At 36.2% G+C, this 19,929-nt stretch overlaps 1 protein-coding gene across 5 annotated transcripts in view; it reads left to right on the plus strand.

Annotated features, from left to right (window-relative positions):
• Positions 1-1,685: 1,685 nt before the first annotated feature.
• The window catches only part of LOC132139607 (F-BAR domain only protein 2), a 39,295-nt gene continuing 21,051 nt past the window's right edge, over positions 1,686-19,929 (plus strand). For 3 of the 5 annotated variants that reach the window (XM_059548083.1, XM_059548086.1, XM_059548085.1), the window contains exons 1-7: positions 1,686-1,926; positions 13,434-13,525; positions 15,307-15,381; positions 16,022-16,163; positions 16,993-17,145; positions 17,385-17,489; positions 18,559-18,657. In XM_059548083.1, coding sequence (XP_059404066.1) covers positions 1,894-1,926; positions 13,434-13,525; positions 15,307-15,381; positions 16,022-16,163; positions 16,993-17,145; positions 17,385-17,489; positions 18,559-18,657 — 699 coding nt within the window. In that variant the 5' untranslated portion in view covers positions 1,686-1,893. The remainder of the gene's footprint in view (positions 1,927-13,433; positions 13,526-15,306; positions 15,382-16,021; positions 16,164-16,992; positions 17,146-17,384; positions 17,490-18,558; positions 18,658-19,929) is intronic. The other 2 variants (XM_059548087.1, XM_059548088.1) reach the window with 1 other exon arrangement.

The following is a 19,929-nucleotide window of genomic DNA, read 5'->3' on the forward strand; positions in this document are numbered from 1 at the left end:
GAGGTTTAAATAACGTCTGTGTGTTGTGTGTGATCCTGGACAGTTCAGTGCTTGTGGAGGCAGTATTTGTGTCCCTCGTGTGAATAGTAGCAAGCCTTAAAAGTTGGTTCTTACAACTATAAGATAAGTTCTGGATTCAAACCGAACCAGCTGAGATTTCAAACCTTTCAGGGTGTAAGGAGTGTTTCTATTATTATTTTTTTATTATTAATTTAGATCTGAACACCATGGGTACTGTCAGGTGTTTTTGAGTCTGTGTTGTGTTGGTGTATTTCTGCAGTGTTTTTATTTTCTTCTGGATGTGTGTCAACATTCCAGCTGTTTTGCATTTGTAACCAATAAGAAAGGTCGGAGATTGTTCTGACAAAAAAAAAAAAATGAAAAGAAAAGAACAAACAAAGACGCGTGAAGTAGGCAGATATTATGAATGTTAAGTGTGCCGTCTTACACTAATGAATGCTGCTATGTGTTGTAATTTTCTACTTGAATATTTTATGTTGTAGAGACCTCAGGAGGTATGTTTAACTTTTTTTTTTCTCTGCTGTGTTTTTTAAAGTTTTTATTTTTTATGAATGCCTTTCTCCGCTGTTCAGGCTCCCATGTTTTATAATAATAATAATAGAGCAATTCACTGTAATCCATTCAGCTGCTAGTGAACATCCTTTCTAATGGTCATATCTTTGTCACTATCTCCATGTAAAAGAATGTAAAACTTTTTTATTTTTTATTAGAGGAGATATCTGTTAATGGACACTTAAATAGGATACGTCATGTGGGATAAAATGGAAGTAACTAGGCCTTATGTATGTGAACATTTGTTATTTATAAAATATAAATGCAGTATGTACTGTACCACCTTGAAGTTTATCAGGGGTTGGGGTATAAATACGGCCATGATTTTACTTTTACATGGTTTTACTTTTGTTGTTGTTGTCTTTAATTTTTGTGAAGTACAAAATGTAAAAATCGAAATATTGTGTCCCCACCCCAGACTGCACCTGTCTAGTTCTATGTGTGGAAATTAAGAAAATGTTATAATGAAGTCAAACTTTGCTCAAAAGCTCCCTTTTCTGGTCCGAGAGCAATTTATAGTTTTTTTTTTTTTTACTTTTATTTTATAATCTGATTTTGCAGAAAGATTCAAATATAGAATGTAATCATTTTTAGGGGCCACCAGATATTTTGGATCATGCAAAGAATATATATTGTACTGTAGAAATTTTGTAATGATATTTGTATGACATTGTTATGGACGTGAGTTTGTTTCACTGCTTGGATTTGTGCATTGATAAGAATAAACACTTTAAAAAAATCGCTGATTACATTTCTCTAAATATGAAGGTATATTGACAACTTTGGAAATGAAGTCTTTTTTTTAACATTTATTAAGTGCATAAAAGTAATTTCAAATGATCAATTTGGATTATCTTTAAGATATAATATGTACCAGCTACACTATGTATATACTTTTTATTGGTGTCCAAGAACAGTAGCTTATTAACATATACGTTAATAACTTTTCTTTGATAATATTAGCGCATTTCGTAGTATAATTCCATATGATGCCAGAAAAGAGTCACTACACCAAGTTGGTCGTGAGAATTACGCGATTGCATCATGGGAATTCTGTCAATTCTTTAATTCGCCACTGGCGTCACTGTTTCTTCATAACCGTTCCCTCAATGAAATACTGAACAAGTGGAGGAGGTGGAAAAAAAGCAAGTGGAGGAGGTGGAGTCGTGTTCAGAGGAAGGAAAACCAAGCAGAAGAGCAGGAAAAAAGAGAAAACCCACCAGACACAACAACATCGGGGGGAGGACGGTGGATTAATTGTGCCAACTGAGGCAATTCTAATAAAGAGAAGCGCTGCTGTGAAGAAAGGAGGACAGCAAGATGATAACGCCCTATTTCCTGGAACATTTCTGGGTAGGTTGCTTATGTTGTGCTCTTACTTATCTTTGCGGGTTAAAGACAATTTAGCTCCACTCGAATTTCATTCTTTAAATTGTTATAATCCGCTTGATTTCTGGGACTATTCTTCATATTTTGATTCACACTGGCCGTTGTTGGTATAATACCGGTACAACATGGTCGAGGCAAGCACGAGAGCCTACTGGCCTGTTGCCCCCCTCACTTTCTCGGAGAATGCCGTCCAGCGAGACCGAGGATTGGGCCTCGATACATCCATCTGACACAGACAGACAGCCAACTGTGTTCCACCTCCGTTCAATCTGATTGGCTGTCGATCAACGTCTTGGAATGTTAACGATCCTATTCTGAAACACCATTGGATGTCACGGCTGTCATTCACAATGCGACCCTGCTCTAGTTCTTCCGTAATGACGTTAGACCGGAGGCCAGGATGTGTAATAAAGTTTTTATTGGTATATACACAGTATAACAAATACGTTAGCAGTGTAATAAGTACCCCTTTCTATTCCATAATATACCGTATGGTGATATTTTTAATTTTAATTACCTGCGTTATGGTTAGTACTGTCATGGCTTTTTTTATAGGCTTATTATTATTTTATTTATTTATTTATTTATTTTGAGTGCTCAAGCTGTTCATAGTGTGGTTACATTTTCATGTTTGTCGTTTTATTCTCAGTTATTACCTGAAAACCTCCTTATTAGACATATTTGCTACTTAGAGACCTGTGACTTTATTTGAATACAACGCAACAAGGGATGTTAAAGGTACAGTCAGCCAAAGATAATAATATTTTCCTTATTTTACTCACCCTCCTGTCATTCCAAACCTGTATCACTTTGCTGTGGCATATACCATAACTGAAGATATTTTTTTAGGATGTTTTTGTCCAAGTCAATGGCCATCAGAATGTTTTGGTTACCAGCATTCTTCAAAATGTCTTCTTTTGTGTTCCGCAGAAGAAAGAGAGCGTGAGTAACATGAGTGTGAGCAAATGATGATGGAATTTTCATTTTCAAGTGCATTATCACTTTGAGTAGAATGAAGGCGTATGTTTTCAGGTGTGATCATGCACAGTCTATCTTTTATTATCTCTTACATTCCATCAAGATTCAAGTCAGTTTTCAAATAATGTCTATTTCCCCAATGTATTGTTATTGAGGATTTTTGCAGTCATTGCAGAACAGGTAAAGCCTGACATAGTTTTTGAAAGCATCCCGGAAGATTCCTCTGTTGTCATGTATAGTAAATGACCGTGGTTTAAACATTAAACAGCATTTGAATGGCAGACGTGTAGAGCTGAACAGGGTGAGAAAGTGTGCATTTGGAAACCGTGACTGTCAAAACAGGAGATGGGGGATTGCAGAGCTATGGAGTCCTGTTCTCAATCAGGTCTTTGTGTTGAGGGCTCAGAGAAACAGGGATGCCTGTGATGAGCTGTGTGCTTGTAATGCAGGGCACAGACATAGACACATATACCCCACACACTTCACTCCACTGAAACTGTCAAGCTCAGGAAATTAATGCAGGGAAGGTCAAACTGTCAAAATAGTCTTGATATTTTTCTGCCATGACATCATCAAGTCTTGAAATCAATCTTCACTGCCCTCCAGCGCCTGACGCCCCACAGGTGTGACAACTTACCCAGAACCTCCCACAACAAAGAGGTGTTTGAAGGAAACCTCTCAGTCTTGTTTACCGCAGTCAAACACATCTAACCGCACATTTCCTCTCTTGCTGTAAACACAGTGTGATTTTTTTTTTTTTTTTCTAGTGAGCTTTTGACCTTTGCTGATGCCTCACATCTACCTCTGTTGGTTTTGTTGGCGGATGTTTAGACTTGTTACAGTTAGAAGACACCTGCTTACGGAAATATATATCTGGTTGAGTCATCCTGCCAATATTCCCTTTAGTTTCTACTTGTCTAGGTCTTGATGAGAACTCTTCATTCTTTTTATGTATTTTTATGTTAGTCATGTGTAGAGTGTAAAATGTCAGAACAGTTCTTGACCGATTACAATTAAAAAAGATGTTTGCATGCTTCTGCTCGGAATTCCTGCATTCATTTAATCAACGTAATCTGAATAAACAAAAATATGCATTTTTCATTCTATTCTTACTAGGAAATGCTAGAGATGTTTGTTCGTGCCACATTTTATGATGCAATTCAAGTTCATGTCATGAGCGTGATGAACTGCAAATGCAGGTTGTGTTAGTTTTGTGTTTGTGAAATGTTAGTAAAAATCAGAGTCTCCTCATAATGCTAATGATGTGATTTTCCATAAGCTTGACTTCTCACCGCTGTCGACTATCTAATATTGCTCAGAATTGCCTTTGGTGTGTGTGTGTGTGTAGTGTATTAGTGGTTAGATAAGCTCTAGCTTGAAATAAAGCTGAAAATTACAACAGCAGTCACTTTTGAGTTTTGTTTATGTTTAGTGGAGATGGAATGGAGATAGCGACTGATGTTTTTTTCCATTTTGTGACGTCAATCCAAATGTAATGGATTATTGAAAAGAAAACAGTTGTAAACCTGCAGTCGATTGTGGAGGGACTGGTTTATGCAGATTAATGATTGGAAAAATCTGGTATATATGTCATTTGAGAGAAGTCTATCATATTCAGCAGAAGACTGAGCTATGATGTTTTGTTTAAACATTACAAGTGAAAATAAAAATGTTAAAAATGAAGCATGCGTTATTAGACTGAGTGAGTTTTCATTATACTGAGTTTACCTGTAGTGAAGTGAAGTGAAGTGAAGTGAAGTGAGTGAAGTGAAGTGAAGTGAAGTGAAGTCAAGTATGGTGACCCATACTCAGAATTTGTGCTCTGCATTTAACCCATCCGAAATGCACACACACAGAGCAGTGAACACACACACACACACACACACACACACACTGTGAGCACACACCCGGAGCAGTGGGCAGCCATTTATGCTGCGGCGCCCGGGGAGCAGTTGGGGGTTCGATGCCTTGCTCAAGGGCACCTAAGTCGTGGTATTGAAGGTGGAGAGAGAACTGTACATGCACTCCCCCCACCCACAATTCCTGCCAGCCCAGGACTCGAACTCACAACCTTTCGATTGGGAGTCCGACTCTCTGACCATTAGGCCACGACTTCCCCTGTAGAGTGCTAAAGGACAGGATGTTGAATGGTTAAAGGGTTACTCCACCCATCACTTACCCCCATGTTGTTCCTAACCCGTAAAAGCTTCATTCATCTTCTGAAAACAATTGAAGATATTTTGAATGAAAACCGGGAGGCTTTTGACTGTCCCATAGACTGCCAAGTTAGTTACAATGTCAAGGTCCAGAAAAAGGATGTAAAGCATCGTCAGAATTATCCATCTGCCATCAGTGGTTCAACCGTAACGTTATGAAGCAACGGGAATACCTTTTGTATGCAAAGAAAACAAATATGACGACTTTATTCAACAATTTGTATCCTTTGGAGAATATATGCTGAACGCAGGCACCATACGCTCTTCTGTGTCAGCGGGGACACAAGGATACTATTCTGGACTATTCTGACGATGCTTTTCATCCAAAATATCTTATTAATAAATAAGTCTTATGGGTTTGGAACGACATGGGGGGAAAATGATTAAAGACAACATTTTCATTTTGGGGTGGAGTATCCTTTTAATAGAAAATCAATTTTAATATTCTCCCTTTTTTAACAAATATTGTGTCATTGGACATCTTTGTCTTTTAATGCATTCGAATGTGGTGCATTTCCATTTATCTGCAATGCTGTGTGTCTGTAGGACAGATGTCCCGAGCACAGAGGCTTAAACGGGGAGTTCAGAAGGTCATTTGAGGGACTCAAAGCTGTAGTGAAAGGGATTCGGCTGAACTTTGACACTGTTGATGTCTAGAGGTTTTGCTCTGCTCATTGATTTACCGTGCACATGTTTGCTCTCAGAATGGCAGTGTGATTTTCAGTAATGGAGCAACTGTAAGTGTTTGTAAATGAATTTGCTGAAGTTATGTTTGTTCTGCATTATTTGATTATCTGAGGAATCTTCCATGTACAAGGACATTTCTAACAGGTGCAATTATGCATTGGATTTATGCTTTGCAAAATTGCATTTTATCAGAGTGATTTTTGTTGTAGTTATTTTTAGGGGTGAACGATAAATATCGGCCTATAATTAATGCGCACCTCGTCAGTAAAGCCGGTTCTCTAATCAGCTGTAAATACCATCAGGTGCGTGATTTCACATTACTACACCTGATGGTTTTTACAGCTGATTAGAGAACCGGCTTTACTGACGAGATGCGCATTAATTATCGGCCGATATTTATGGTGCACCCTAAGTTAATTTGCTCCAAAATAATTGAAAAAAGATTTCTTTATTATATTAGATAATTTTATTGGTTATTTTTACTATTAGATAAATGTCATATATTATCTAATATATATTATATATATATAAAGTACCGTATTTTTCGGACTATAAGTCGCATCAGTCCAAAAATATGTCATGATGAGAAAAAAACATATATAAGTTGCACTGGACTATAAGTCGCATTTATTTAGAACCAAGAGCCAATAGAAAACATTAACATCTACAGCCGCGAGAGGGCGCTCTATGCTGCACTGTTGTAGACTACAGGAGCACTGAGCAGCATAGAGCGCCCTCTCGTGGCTGTAGACGGTAATGTTTTCTCTTGGTTCATGTCTCTTAGTTCATTTCTCTTGGTTCGTGTCAAATTAATTTTGATAAATAAGTCGCACCTGACTATAAGTCGCAGGACCAGCCAAACTATGAAAAAAGTGTGACTTATAGTCCCGAAAATAAGGTACTTCAATAATAACAACAACAAATTATTTGAGCCTTTTAAAGACACCGTCTTTGTTAGGAAGAAGAGAGAGAGAGAGAGATTTATTTATTTATCCTTTCGGAAATTTGTTCTACACCATACATTACGTCTGATACATTTATACATAAGACAACAAGACAGTTGACAAGTCAGAATTAAAAAAAAAATTCCCTCTCCCCAAACACCCCCACCCCTACCACACCCCCACACATACCCAACATCAGGACAGAAGACTCAAACCCCACTACACATTAGGGCTGTTAAAATTGCTCAAAATTGACGTTCGAATATTCCCTCTAAAAAATACACGAATATTCGAACATCTGGTTGCGCATGTTGTCAATGACGCGCATTACGTCAATAACAGGCAAAAATAATACAAAGAGACATAACTACTTGTATAGATAGTCTATTTAAGTTTAAACATATATGACAACGTATTACCTACACAAAAACAAGGAAATCAACTAATGGCCAAGACTGCAGACATCACGCTCTCTCACCCTCACGTTCTCTGCGCATAACGGTTTAAATGAACAAACTAATTTTTGTGCAAGCAATTTAAGGTCGCGACTGTTGTCCCAAATATAGCAGGCTTCATTCAGTGATTGAAACAAATATTATTAATATTAATTGAAGTTTTACAGCATATAGAACTGACATTGAATGCTCCGAGCGAGCTGTGCTGTGGTAAACATGGAACTTTTCCTTGACATGAAATGATAAATAATCAAACCTCGGATCCATTGCTTGACAGAACTCCCCGAAGCCTGCCCCATCCACGATGCTGATCGGTCTCATGTCCTTACAAATGAACGAAATTATTTTATCCGTTATGACCTCTTGTCATGTTGCAGACAAAGAGCTTGTTGCGGGCGATGCAAAGTAACGTTAAGTGTCAAGACCTGACTGTTTAACTGGAGTTCCACACATTATGCCATGCTCATTTGGGTGCACATTTTTGAGATGTGACCTCATGTTGCTAGTTGTCCAATGGTATGCTAACTGTATCTTAAATAGCTTGCATACAACAATCTCGCGGGTCAACAATTTTACCTCACTTTCTCTGCTGCGGTCGAGTTGGGCTCTGCACTTGCTGGCATCTTCCATGAAGACGCGTCAACTTTCAGCAGTGATGCTGTGCCGGACAGTGCGACTCCTGTGACCTGTCCCTGAACCCTCAGGCGCGCAAGCGCGCCCACTCGCAAAGAAGACAACCACGCCACTACTACCGCGGGCCTTTTTTTCCACATTTTTTTTTTATTCGAATATTAATTTTCATCTTCGAAATTCGTTTTTTTTTAACTATTCGAATACATATTCGAATTTAGAATATTCGTTGACAGCCCTACTACACATAACTAGGATAATAAAGTGCAATACTTGTGCATACTGTAACAGTCAAGCTGGAAAGAAGTGCATGATGCTATTTAAAGTGCTGTCCTGCAGGTAAGTTCTTATTCATAAATGTAATGCTAGTTGGAATGAATGACTTACTGGCTCGATTAGTTTTGAAAGAGGGTAGCCTAAACCTCCTCCCTGATGGCAACACCTCATATGCCTGGTGTAGGGGGTGTGACATATCTCTATTAATTGTTTGACCTTTCTTCAACACCCTTCTTAAATCTTATTTGGCGCTTTGAGTGAAGTTGTTTTATTTCCTAGTCTTCATCACTCAAGATACATCTAATGCATACTAATGCAATCACAATTCAGATCTCTGTGCCATTTTCAACTGATTCAAGCTAGAAGCCATGCAGACTGTGTCAGCTATGCCAATTTTAGCATGCTTTGTAATGTTTATGAAACCCTCATGGGTTAAGTTCAGCAGATGGCTGTGGACTTTATAAACCATGCATTAAATCGGGCTGTTAACTTTCCCAGACTGTGTGCTATTATCTCACTTACAAGGACACATTTACATAAAGCTAATACATTTAAAGCTACTTTAATAAAGCTAGTATTATGGGGACAGAGTATATTGTAAAAGTATTGCATGATAAATTGCAGCACTCTGAGATGATGCTTAAATATGATGTGTAAATTGAGCGTAGAAAGAATTCACTATGGATTTGTTTGTTTATGCATTTAAGTGCCTCTATATTTAAAAAAAAAAACATCTGCTGAGGACAGTTTTTAAGGGCCATAGGAAAATGACACAATAGGCCTACTTTTTGGCACCCCATATACTTGTTTAAAAAAAAAATATATAGTTTTATTGTTATTTTATTGTCATCAACGTATTTTGTCCGTATAAGAATACATCTATGCTGTCCCTGCACAAAATGTGTAATATCAGAGAAAAATATTTTTAATAATGAATAAGCAAGAGGGGGGGAAATCCTAACCATAACATAAACAAGATATAAATATGAGTTATGAAGTTAAATAATAAGAAGACGACCATGAGAGAGCAGATTTATGAAGATGGAATATTTATCAAAATGTAACAACATTTGCATATCTAGGCATTCTTGATTTGAGCTTCTAAGAAGGGAGAAGTGTGTATATGTGGACTTACGACACCATATTTATGGGATCAAATTTGTACCCAGAAGTGAGATAAATCTGACAAAACATATTTTGGATGGTGTCCTTATTTGTAAAAACAAAATAAAATTTTTTTTTAAATTATGAAAATGCAGAAACTTGTCTTTTAGTGTAAGGCATATAGTGTGGGTTACATTTATAGTATATTAATAAACTACTTGTATATAACAACAGTAGAAGCCAATGGAATGTCCTCATTTAAAAAGCTAAGAAAACGTGTGTGTGTGTGTGTGTGCACGCAGTCTGGTACTTTGCATATAGTCTCTGCATTGGGAACCTCACCCAGTTTGAGAGAGCAGCTGCATGAACAAGCACACACATTCAAGCCAAACACACACATCTGAACCTGCATGTCTCCTCTTGTGTGTTTTGGCTTTAAATGTGAATTCTGTTTGGTTTAACCTGAGTCAGATCATGGTTAAAACCCCCTCAAAGAAACACAAACATACACAAAGGCATAACACAACAGCGAGCATTTTCCTACGCTCAAATTAGCTTCTTCAAACAGCATGTTTTGTTCCTCATTTGCTGTATGTCTTGTTTATTCAACTTCTCTGAACTTCTCTTTTGCTAATGTCATGGATTCGTAGTAAGTCACAGATATTTGATATAGTTTTGGCAATGTCATTGTGGGTTATCATTTGTTTTTCAGAGAGTAAATGTGATAATTATGTGGTCTTATGTTTGTTATTGAAAATTAGAGACTAAAAACAGCATGATATTTTACGTGACTTTGAAGCCGTTTATGATTGGTTGTCTTTTGCTAATCATCTCACTGTAATTCTTGTGATTCTGGCACTTCATTGTTTTACGCTGTTTAATTTTCACATCACAAGTATGAAACGTTGCTTAACCGAGGGTTACTCACGACTTAAAAATAATTTAACTCAAGTAAAGTCTAGCGCCCTCATGTTAAGTATAAAAAGATAGTCCAATAGGCTGGAACTGAACAAAATTAAGTGAAAGTAAAATACTGTGTGAAGACGATTTATGATTGGACTTGTGTTTAAAGGTCATGTGGGTTTAAAAGTCACGTGGGTTGCATGAACCAATCACAGCTCAAACCAGGATTTTGTTGTGCTGGTATTCAAGGAGTAGACGGCCAAAGCATTTTCCAGAGTTTGTTGTTATTTTCCTATTGTATTTTTTAATATTACTGCATTCCTTGGTCACTTCTGTAGGGCTTAGCTTGCCTGTTGCTGCTCTTGTAACACTCACACACACAATCTTACAATCTCACATAGGGATGGGACGATAACCGGTTTTATTGATAACCGTGATAAAATGTGCTGAAGGTTAGTAATATCGTTTAAAAATGAATTATCATTAAAACCGTGTTTGATTATCGCGGTTTTAATAACTCACTATTAAATCATGTCCAGCCAGCAACAGTCTGACGCAAGCGCAGCGCACAATGTTTTTTTTGTTTTTTTTCGAGAAGGAATGGCGAAAGTCAGTGACTTTTCTATGCTTTTCTATGCTTCTACACTTTTCATTGTAAGGAAGGAAATGCCACAGAATTTAATCTTTCTTTAAATTAAGTGCATAGAGTTGCTTGTTTTATTAGTTGTTTGTTGATTATTAAATATAAAACTTGCTGAAATGTTTTCAGTGTGAGCATCAACTATTTTTGAACACTTTCATCTCGTTTCAACAAAACCGTGATAATATTGATAATCGTGATAATTTTAGTCACTATAATCGTGATATTAAATTTTCATACCGTCCCATCCCTAATCTCACACAGATCTCAGTTGTTTTTGCGCTACAGGAAACGCACACACTGCGTGATATTTGCTGTGTCCACAAAAGCTGATGTGGAAGTTACACAGTATAAGCCAGAGAGCAGAGCTTTATCCTTCCAATCCTTACATTGGTTTGTGTCTTTTTAGTGATCATATCAATTTTGCCTGCTTTTCTAGATTCTTTTCTGAAATAACCTGCTTTTCCCTAGTAATATGCTACTTAAAAAATAAATAAAAAAAAAAACACTGGTGTGAATAGTTTTCATTGAGGCACACTACCGTTTAAAAGTTGGGCTCAGTAAGATATATATAAAAAATATATAATAATATAATATATATAATCTTTTTTTCTTACAAAATTAATGGTTTTATTTAGCAATTTCTAATTTCTTCATTGATTATCTATAATGTTGCTTGTTTGCAAAAGATTGCTATTTCAAATAAATGTCATAGTTTTGAACTATCTATTTATTAAAGTATCCATATTGCGGTTTCCACAAAAATATTAAGCAGCACAAGGATTTTCAACATTGATAATAAGAAATTATTCTTGAGCACCATATCAGTATTTTATTTATTTTGTAATAATGTTTCACATTATTATTACTGTTTATGGTCTCTTTTAAACAGATAAATGCAGTCTTAGTCTGCACGAAACATCTTTCAAAAAAAAAAAACAGTAGTGCATGACTACAGAGATTCAGGACAGATTTTTTTTTTCTTGTGTTTCTCTTTGAATCACGGGTTGAACTCTTGTTGTGTGTCAGATTTCTGTATTTTTACAGTTGGCTTTTGTGAAATCATTATAGAATTTCTTAAAATGTAGATTTTAGTTTAATTCAGTAATCTGATTCATTAGTCTGTTGTACCGTTTTGGTATAGATGACAGATGTATTTATAGTCAGTCAGGGCAGATATGCTGAGCAAACATACTTATTATTATTATTATTATTATTATTATAGGGGTCATATGATGCAATTAAAATTTCTCCTTTCTCTTTGGAGTGTTACAAGCTCTTGGTGCATAAAGAAGATTTGTAAAGTTTCAAAGACTAAAGTCTCATATCCAAAGAGATATTCTTTATAAAAGTTAAGAGTCAACCCCCCCCCCCCCTTAAAACGCCTCGTTTAAACACGCCCCCACATCTCTATGTCACCACGTGGGAAGATTTGCATAACGCCGCCCAAATGTTCACGCAAAGTAAGAAGTCGCTTCTGACTCTCAGTCTGTAAGTAGTATGTTTACATATTCAAAGACTTTGTCACTGATGATTCAAATATGAGTCATTATAATCAGTAATTATATCCCCACTAGATGCAACAAATGCCTCATTTATAATGGGTTTTACTGGTTTTGTTTCATCGCGCCTGGACACACAGTATCACAGTATGTTAAGGGGCGTAACATTTCTGTCTGCTTTTCAGACAGACGGGGCATAGAGGAGAAATAATAATGTACAGTATGTGGAAAATAATGTGGGTTTTTTATACCTTAAACCGCATAAACACATTACATTACACCAAATATACAAAATAATGTTATTTTTTAGCAACGTCATATGACCCCTTTAATATTCATATGAAATGACCAGCACACACTTTAAATTCCAATTACGTGTTGTCACTCAAATAAGGTGTTAATAGGACCAAGCATTTGTAAATATTTAAATACTTCAAAAATCATTTAAAATTATTTGTATCCATTAGTCATCAGCCGAAATTGTATGAGAGTAAAAAATCCTACGTAGGAGGAGGTGATGCTCTTGGCATACCACAGTACATGTGAGTGTTTGTACTGTATTTACACAGTGTCTCTCTTTGAAGGCATGGACATAAAGCAGGAGTCCACATATGTATGGCCAGCAAAATACTTGGCTAAATGTATCTTACCTTAACTCTTATAACTACATTAAAAAATCGTATTTTACATTACAAAAATAGAGGAGATGTCAGGCTTCACTTCAGAACTGAATTATGCATTAGTTTAGTGCTTGCATTTTTAAAATGCTGATATCAGACACTTGTATCATTGTAACCGTGGTTACTATGAAACCCTTTACGCAATTCAGACCAAGCTTACAGCACTGACTTAACTTGCAAACGGGCAGAAATACAGAAGGTATGCTGCAGATGAACATGTTGGACCAGTCTGCTTTAAGAAGCCAGCTAGATGCCATTCAGACCATGACCGCATAGATTGTTCAGAAACCTAAAGTGGTAAACAAATGTCTGCACCATCTGATGACATGCAGTGCAATCCTTGACATGCAATTTTTAATGTTCCTTCTTGTTCTTGCCTTAACTAGGGGAAGAAAAAAAATGTGATGTTGAAATATTTTTTTTTTTTTTTTTTTCATTTTTGTTATCTTTTGGCAGGGCGAAAAAAATAATGGATTTGATGTACTGTACCACAACATGAAACATGGCCAGATATCCAGCAAAGAGCTGTCGGAGTTCATCAGAGAAAGGTAAAACTGTGATTTTTGTTTTCATTTTTAAGAGAATATGGGTAATCACCTCAAAGTGTTACATTATGACAGGCTGTTATGAATACAGACTCCTCTTCCCTATATAAATATGAAAATAATTCAGTATTAGCATTATAATATTACATGTGTGTGAAGTGTTAAACAATCTGTTGGTTCTGAATCTTTACAAGCAAATGTTTTTGTAGACTAAACAGCAGAAACCACATCACATTTCAAAATAATAACCTGGTATTTGGAAATCCTTATGAACAGTGAGATAAGGTGTTTTGTGTGTTTGTAGCTTTATACTAACTGTGTCTCTAAATGTGAAGTTCACTTATTTTTTGCTAACAGTCTTTGTCTGTGTCATTAGTATGCAGATTAGTGTATTTATAACAGGTACAGATGACACTGACCAAACAAATGTATCTAATTTCATCACTTGCAAAATGACAGTATGTACAGTCATAGTGTAATGCATTAGATTGAATACAGTACTGAATATGACCGCTGAACACTTTCTGACGTCTTCCTGTTCCAGAAACATACTGCGTACTTCAGTCAGATCCTTCACCTGTGAAAGTGTTGAAGCATAAGCAAGACATGTGTCAGGGGAGCAAAGCCATTCCAGAGGAAACCATTTAAAAACCTTTCTCACAAAACTATAAAAAAATAATAATAATTTCAGAAATGCTGCAAGTCCTCCAAAAGCCATGTCTCATCTGCTCGTCTCACTAAACTAATGGAAAGAATTCACTCTGATAGATTTAAAAAGTGCAGAGGGTATAAACCGTCTCTTGAGCTCTGTGACTGACTGAGGAATTTCGCGGATTCATTATGCCAAGCCATTGGAAGCTTTATTTGTGTCATTTTAAGAAGAATTTATTCTTGATTTACATTCTTTTGGCTATTTTTGGCCATTCTTTTAGGTTATTTTTCAGAGGATGATGATAGATATAGGCAGCTGTTTAGCCAGAAACTGAGCTTGTGTGTCTCCCCCTCCTGGACCGGGTGTGACGTGGTCTCTGTCAGAGTGAAAACTCAAAAGAGTTTCCCAAATAACACTACCTTATCAAAGTTGTGGATGCACTTACAGATTTACACATTTTAGAATAATAGTGAAATCATCCGAACTATTGAAGTGTCAAAAGTGGAAATCTGGAAATTACATAGTGACCAAAACACTGTGGGTTTCTTTCAGATATCCCAAGCAACATCCTAAAACGCTGCTTAAACAGTACTGAATGGGTTCATGTTTGGCTGAGCACACACTGCTTTTTTAAAACCTAAAAACCTTTTCCATTCATGTGCAGGCGCAATTTATATTTGTCTACAAAACTAATTTCAAACATTTACGCATAAGCTTTTGAATCAAAAGGTTAAGATCATGACCAATTAACAGTGCTTGTAAGCACAACACTTTCAGTGTGTGGTTTTAATACTGGCCAATATGGCAGTATTGTATTATCGTTTGATTTACTTCATATCTCCTTTAAGTTCAAGACAGGACAAAATCAGAGGCCCTTGTTTGTCTATATGTAGGTGTATCTGTCATTTGTGCAACTTGCATTGAGTAGATTTTCTTTAAATCATTGTTTTGAAGCACAATTAATTACTGACTATTGTTTGCAAGTATATGAAAAGGTTTGTGAGATCAAAGTGTTGTTTAAAGGATTTTATTATTATTATTATTATTCTAAATAATAGTCAGTGTTAGATGGCCTGTCATTATTTGGACTTGATGGATTATTCTCACATGGTTTTTTCGGCTCTTGTCACAGATCCACCATAGAGGAGGCATATTCAAGATCAATGACCAAACTGGCCAAGACTGCCAGCAACTGCTCTCAACTAGGGTAAGCGTGTGTGTGTTCGGACTTAGGGTTTACCAGTAGGTTCATTATAAACACAGTTTCAATAATGTATTTATAATGAATTGGTAAAGCCACATCATTTCTATGTCTCTAAGGCTTAATCCATTACAGCCCAAGCTCATTACATGCAAGGAAACAAAATGAATACCCACAGCTGTTCACTTACCTGCCTGGAACATTTTTAAAATCTTTATTCTATGTAAACTTTATTCTTGCAGACGTGCTGTATTTTTTCTTCTAATGCTAGACATATTGGCAATCGGGCGAAACTTAGTTAGCGACTTCAAAAAGATCTGCAGGAAGAAAGCATTAATTGTTATTCTATTGTGGTCCTAAAATAGCCGAAGTTTGTATAACTTCGCTAAATATGCTAGTTGGGGGGGGCACTTTATTCCTCTGAAGCCCCCTCACATATCATATTGTCAGTACAGACATTATAGTGTCATTAAACCATGCACAGAGCTGTTTCCATTAAAAACAGCCAGGACCAGAAGATAAATCTGATATCGAGAGAATAAACACACCTTGGTGTTAAATCGCAAATCATGTTTAACACATTTCCCGTTTTATTTGTACGATGTGTGTGGAGTGTTATTCTTTGAGACGACTATTTGTTCCACAGGACGTTTGCGCCGGTGTGGGATGTGTTTAAACAGTCCACAGAGAAACTGGCAGCGTGTCACATGGAGCTGGTCCGCAAACTTCAAGAGCTCATCAAGGAAGTCCAGAAATATGTGGAGGATCAAGCCAAAAATCATAAGAAGGTATGGGAGCTGCCATCATCTTTGGCGTCTGATTAATATCCATGTAAGTTTGCTCACAACATGCTGCATAGCAAAGTATGAACCCAACTTCTCAGTTAAAATGAGTCTGCGGTACACACGTCACTCCTCGAAAAAGGTCAGAGGTCTGATATCACTCATCTCTCATATTTGTTTTTCGAGTGAGGAGTATCAATATGAAATGGGAATATAGTTGCATAATAATAATAATAATAATAATATTGGTCTCCTGTACAATGTCACAACATTAACTGCTTATTTCTGATCTGTTTGTGAATATGGTCCTCGTCTTCTCATGGAGACTTCTGAAATGTATTTTGTAATAATATATATATTTTTTTTTGCTCTTTAAATTTGTGCATATTTGTCTGACTAGTTTCTCTTAGATTTTATTACTTCTGTGGATGTGAGCTGTATGTTTTACTGAAAATAAATGTTTTTTGTAAATATGAACTTACAAGCTTATTGATGGGAATTTAATGACAGTTAACCAAATTTCCCCTGCCAGCATAGATTAAAGACAGTACAAATAATACAACCATGGTTTATAAATAAATACATTTTGATACAGAGAAAATTTAACAAGAGTTGAAGAGTTAAGTTATTTCATCCTTGAAGTTAGTTCTTAGGGTCCAGTTTAAATGATAAATATTCAATTCAAACTTCACAGATGAAAACCTTGCAAAAATTCAACAATTGCATCAAATGCCCATTATACAAATTTAAGAGAAAGCTATTAAGGGCTGTGGAGATGACATTTTTTTAAGATGAGAATAACACTGAGGCTCTTTCTGGTTTCTCTGGCTTGTAGACAAAGGAGGAGGTGTCGTCCACACTGGAGGCTGTGCAGAACATCCAGAGTGTGTCTCAGGCCTTACAGAAGAGCAAAGAGAACTACGTCAGCAAGACACTAGAGCAAGAACGCATGCGCAAAGAGGGGGCCACACAGAGAGACCTGGACAAGGTACACGCATAGACTAGTACATACATGAATGATAGTCCAAGTACTACTGAATGCTTGAAAGTTTGCCAGATCAGTCCTTTTAGGAATGTCCATTCATCCACCGACTTGAGCTCCTAAAGGAATTGTGTCTGTGGTAGATATTAGGGGAGATTTACCAGATAAAAAAAGGAAAATTCAAAACACGTCTTCTAAGGTGTCTAACTGTGTACTCTCTGTCTGTTTTGTTTGTTTGTTTGTAGGCTGGGTTGAAGGTCAAGAAAGCCACTGAGACCTATAAGTCATATGTGGAGAAATATGCCACTGCAAAGACAGAATTTGAGCAAAGAATGACAGAAACCGCACAAGTAAGACTGTGTGAAGAGTGCATGAGTGTCGACACACATACTTTTATACTACAAGCCTGTTGTACCCATACTGTGAAATATAAATATATTTATATATATATTTTGTGTGTAATCAGTTTCTATATCAGAATGGATGTATTTCTACCCTCAGTATAAATGGCTTGTAAAACTGCATTCCGTGACGCAAAAACAGTATTATTTATAAATTTGTAGTGGATTTAAGCATCCACCATGACACCCGCTGTGAGAAATGCTGCAAGCGGAGGGATTCAAATGGTGAAACGGTTCCCGTGGCGTTATTGGTTGAATATTTAATTGGTGGAAAGACCTCTCAACCAATCAGACCAGAAACAACTGGTATATTTATAAGCAAGCTCACAACTTAATATAAAAAGTAAATTAATGTCTGAATATCATGTCTTTGGCCTTGGTGTTTTAAATTCAGTAGCGCCATGCAGGAAACACTAGCAGGCCCTGACCAATCCTGCACAATTATTTTCAGAGCAAAAGAGGCCTCATACATACAAAGCTTAAGCTTCATTTATTTTTATTTTTCTTTAAATGATCTACACGCATGCACACACACGTTTTTCCCTGTGGTCACACATGCTCTGACTTATGCTGTCATTATCTTGTTTCTGCTCATTTCCTCATCTTTTTCTCCTCTTCCTCTTAAATCTTCTGAAATCCTACTGTCAGTCTGAGAGCAGCATAAACAGCAAACCAGGCATGCAGCCATCCAGCCACACACACACACACATATGCCACATCCACTCATGCATTTTTATTTTCACTGTGTTTATGCATGTTAAATGCTTTTTTTTTAGCCACCCAGACCACCCAAATAGGCTATTCATAGTGTTATGCCAACAACATAAGAAGGGTAATGTCTTATGTACAGACACACACAGGACTATTGTGGTAGTCTCATTTCTAGTTATCATTTCTAACATCTGCTTTCAGCTTCACTTTTCAACACTGTCTAAACCGAGTATTATGCATTTTTCAACTGCTTTTGCACCATTTCAGAAAGATAAATTATTAACATGTTGTGTGTTTGTGTCTACAGAAATTCCAAGGCATTGAAGAGGAACATGTACTGCGTATGCAGGAGATTATCCATTCATACTGTCAGTCTGTTGAAGAGACGCACATACAGATAGGAGAGGTATACACTAATCACCCTTTTATTTATTTACACAAATGTGCTTTAAAAAAAAAAAGAAGAAAAAAAAGTATAACATGAAATTTACAACAACAACAAAAGCTGTGGTAACACTTTATTTTAAGGACCATTTAGCACTTAAGTAGTTGCTTATTAGCATGCATATTACTAGCACACTGGCTTATTAATGCTTTATTAATAGTTAATTAATACTTCTAAAGCACACATTAATGTCTTATTCTGCATGACCATATTTTTAGATCCCTTCATCCCATATATATATATATATATAAATATATATATATATATATATATATATATATATATATATACATACACATACACACACACACACACACATATATATACACACATGATTCTTTGTCTTTATATATTTCTTTATATTATTTATTTAATATTACAATTTATATTAAATATATATATTTTTTATTCTTTTTATTTCTTATTTTTGTTTGTTATTGTTGTTGTTTTTTACACAATATAAAACATTTTTTTTCCTCCCGGTAATTTCTAATCCTGCAAAATCTATTTTTCTAGTTATGATCTGCTGCACAATATTTCTCTTTTTATAGTAATTATACAATTGTTTATAAAAAAAATATTTATCCAGTAATCACAAAACAACTGGAAAATCAATGAAAATTCAATGCGTGAAAGGTATGGCAACGCTGGATGACGCCTGAAATCTGGCTGTTGGAGCATTATTTAGCAACAGAGGGCGCCAAAGACCCTTAGATGTGCAGAAGTCAAACAAGCATAAATTAATTTCATAACGCGATGCTATCTGATCAGTCCTTCCTTATCAGTCCTCAATCCCATTGCCTCTGATTTAGAGTGATTTAGAGCACATGCACAACCTGTTATTCATTGAAATACACTTCTGTGCAGCCAACTGAACGCACCAATCTAATTCCTATAGACCCACAGCAAAACGATCACTTTTAGGCATTTTAATGGTTATTGACCACAGAGCTATTGCATGCTCATATTTGGTTTTATTTTATTTTAGTTTTATTTTAGCACACTTGGTCCATCTCTCGCTCACAGCAACCTAACGGTCTGAGGGGAGTGGTTAAGGAGACTCTGCCCAAGCTATCAAACTGATAAAGATTACCCACACAAACTTTTCAGTAGAATTGTTCACTTCAAGATTAGCATTGTGTGCCAACAAAGTAAATAGTGTGCATTTATTCATGTGGACTTTAAGTGCACAATCTAATACATTTTGTCTTTTCGTCTGATATTCTTTCTTTT

The sequence above is a fragment of the Carassius carassius genome, chromosome 4 (assembly GCF_963082965.1).
Source record: "Carassius carassius chromosome 4, fCarCar2.1, whole genome shotgun sequence".
NCBI classification, from domain to species: Eukaryota; Metazoa; Chordata; class Actinopteri; order Cypriniformes; family Cyprinidae; genus Carassius; species Carassius carassius.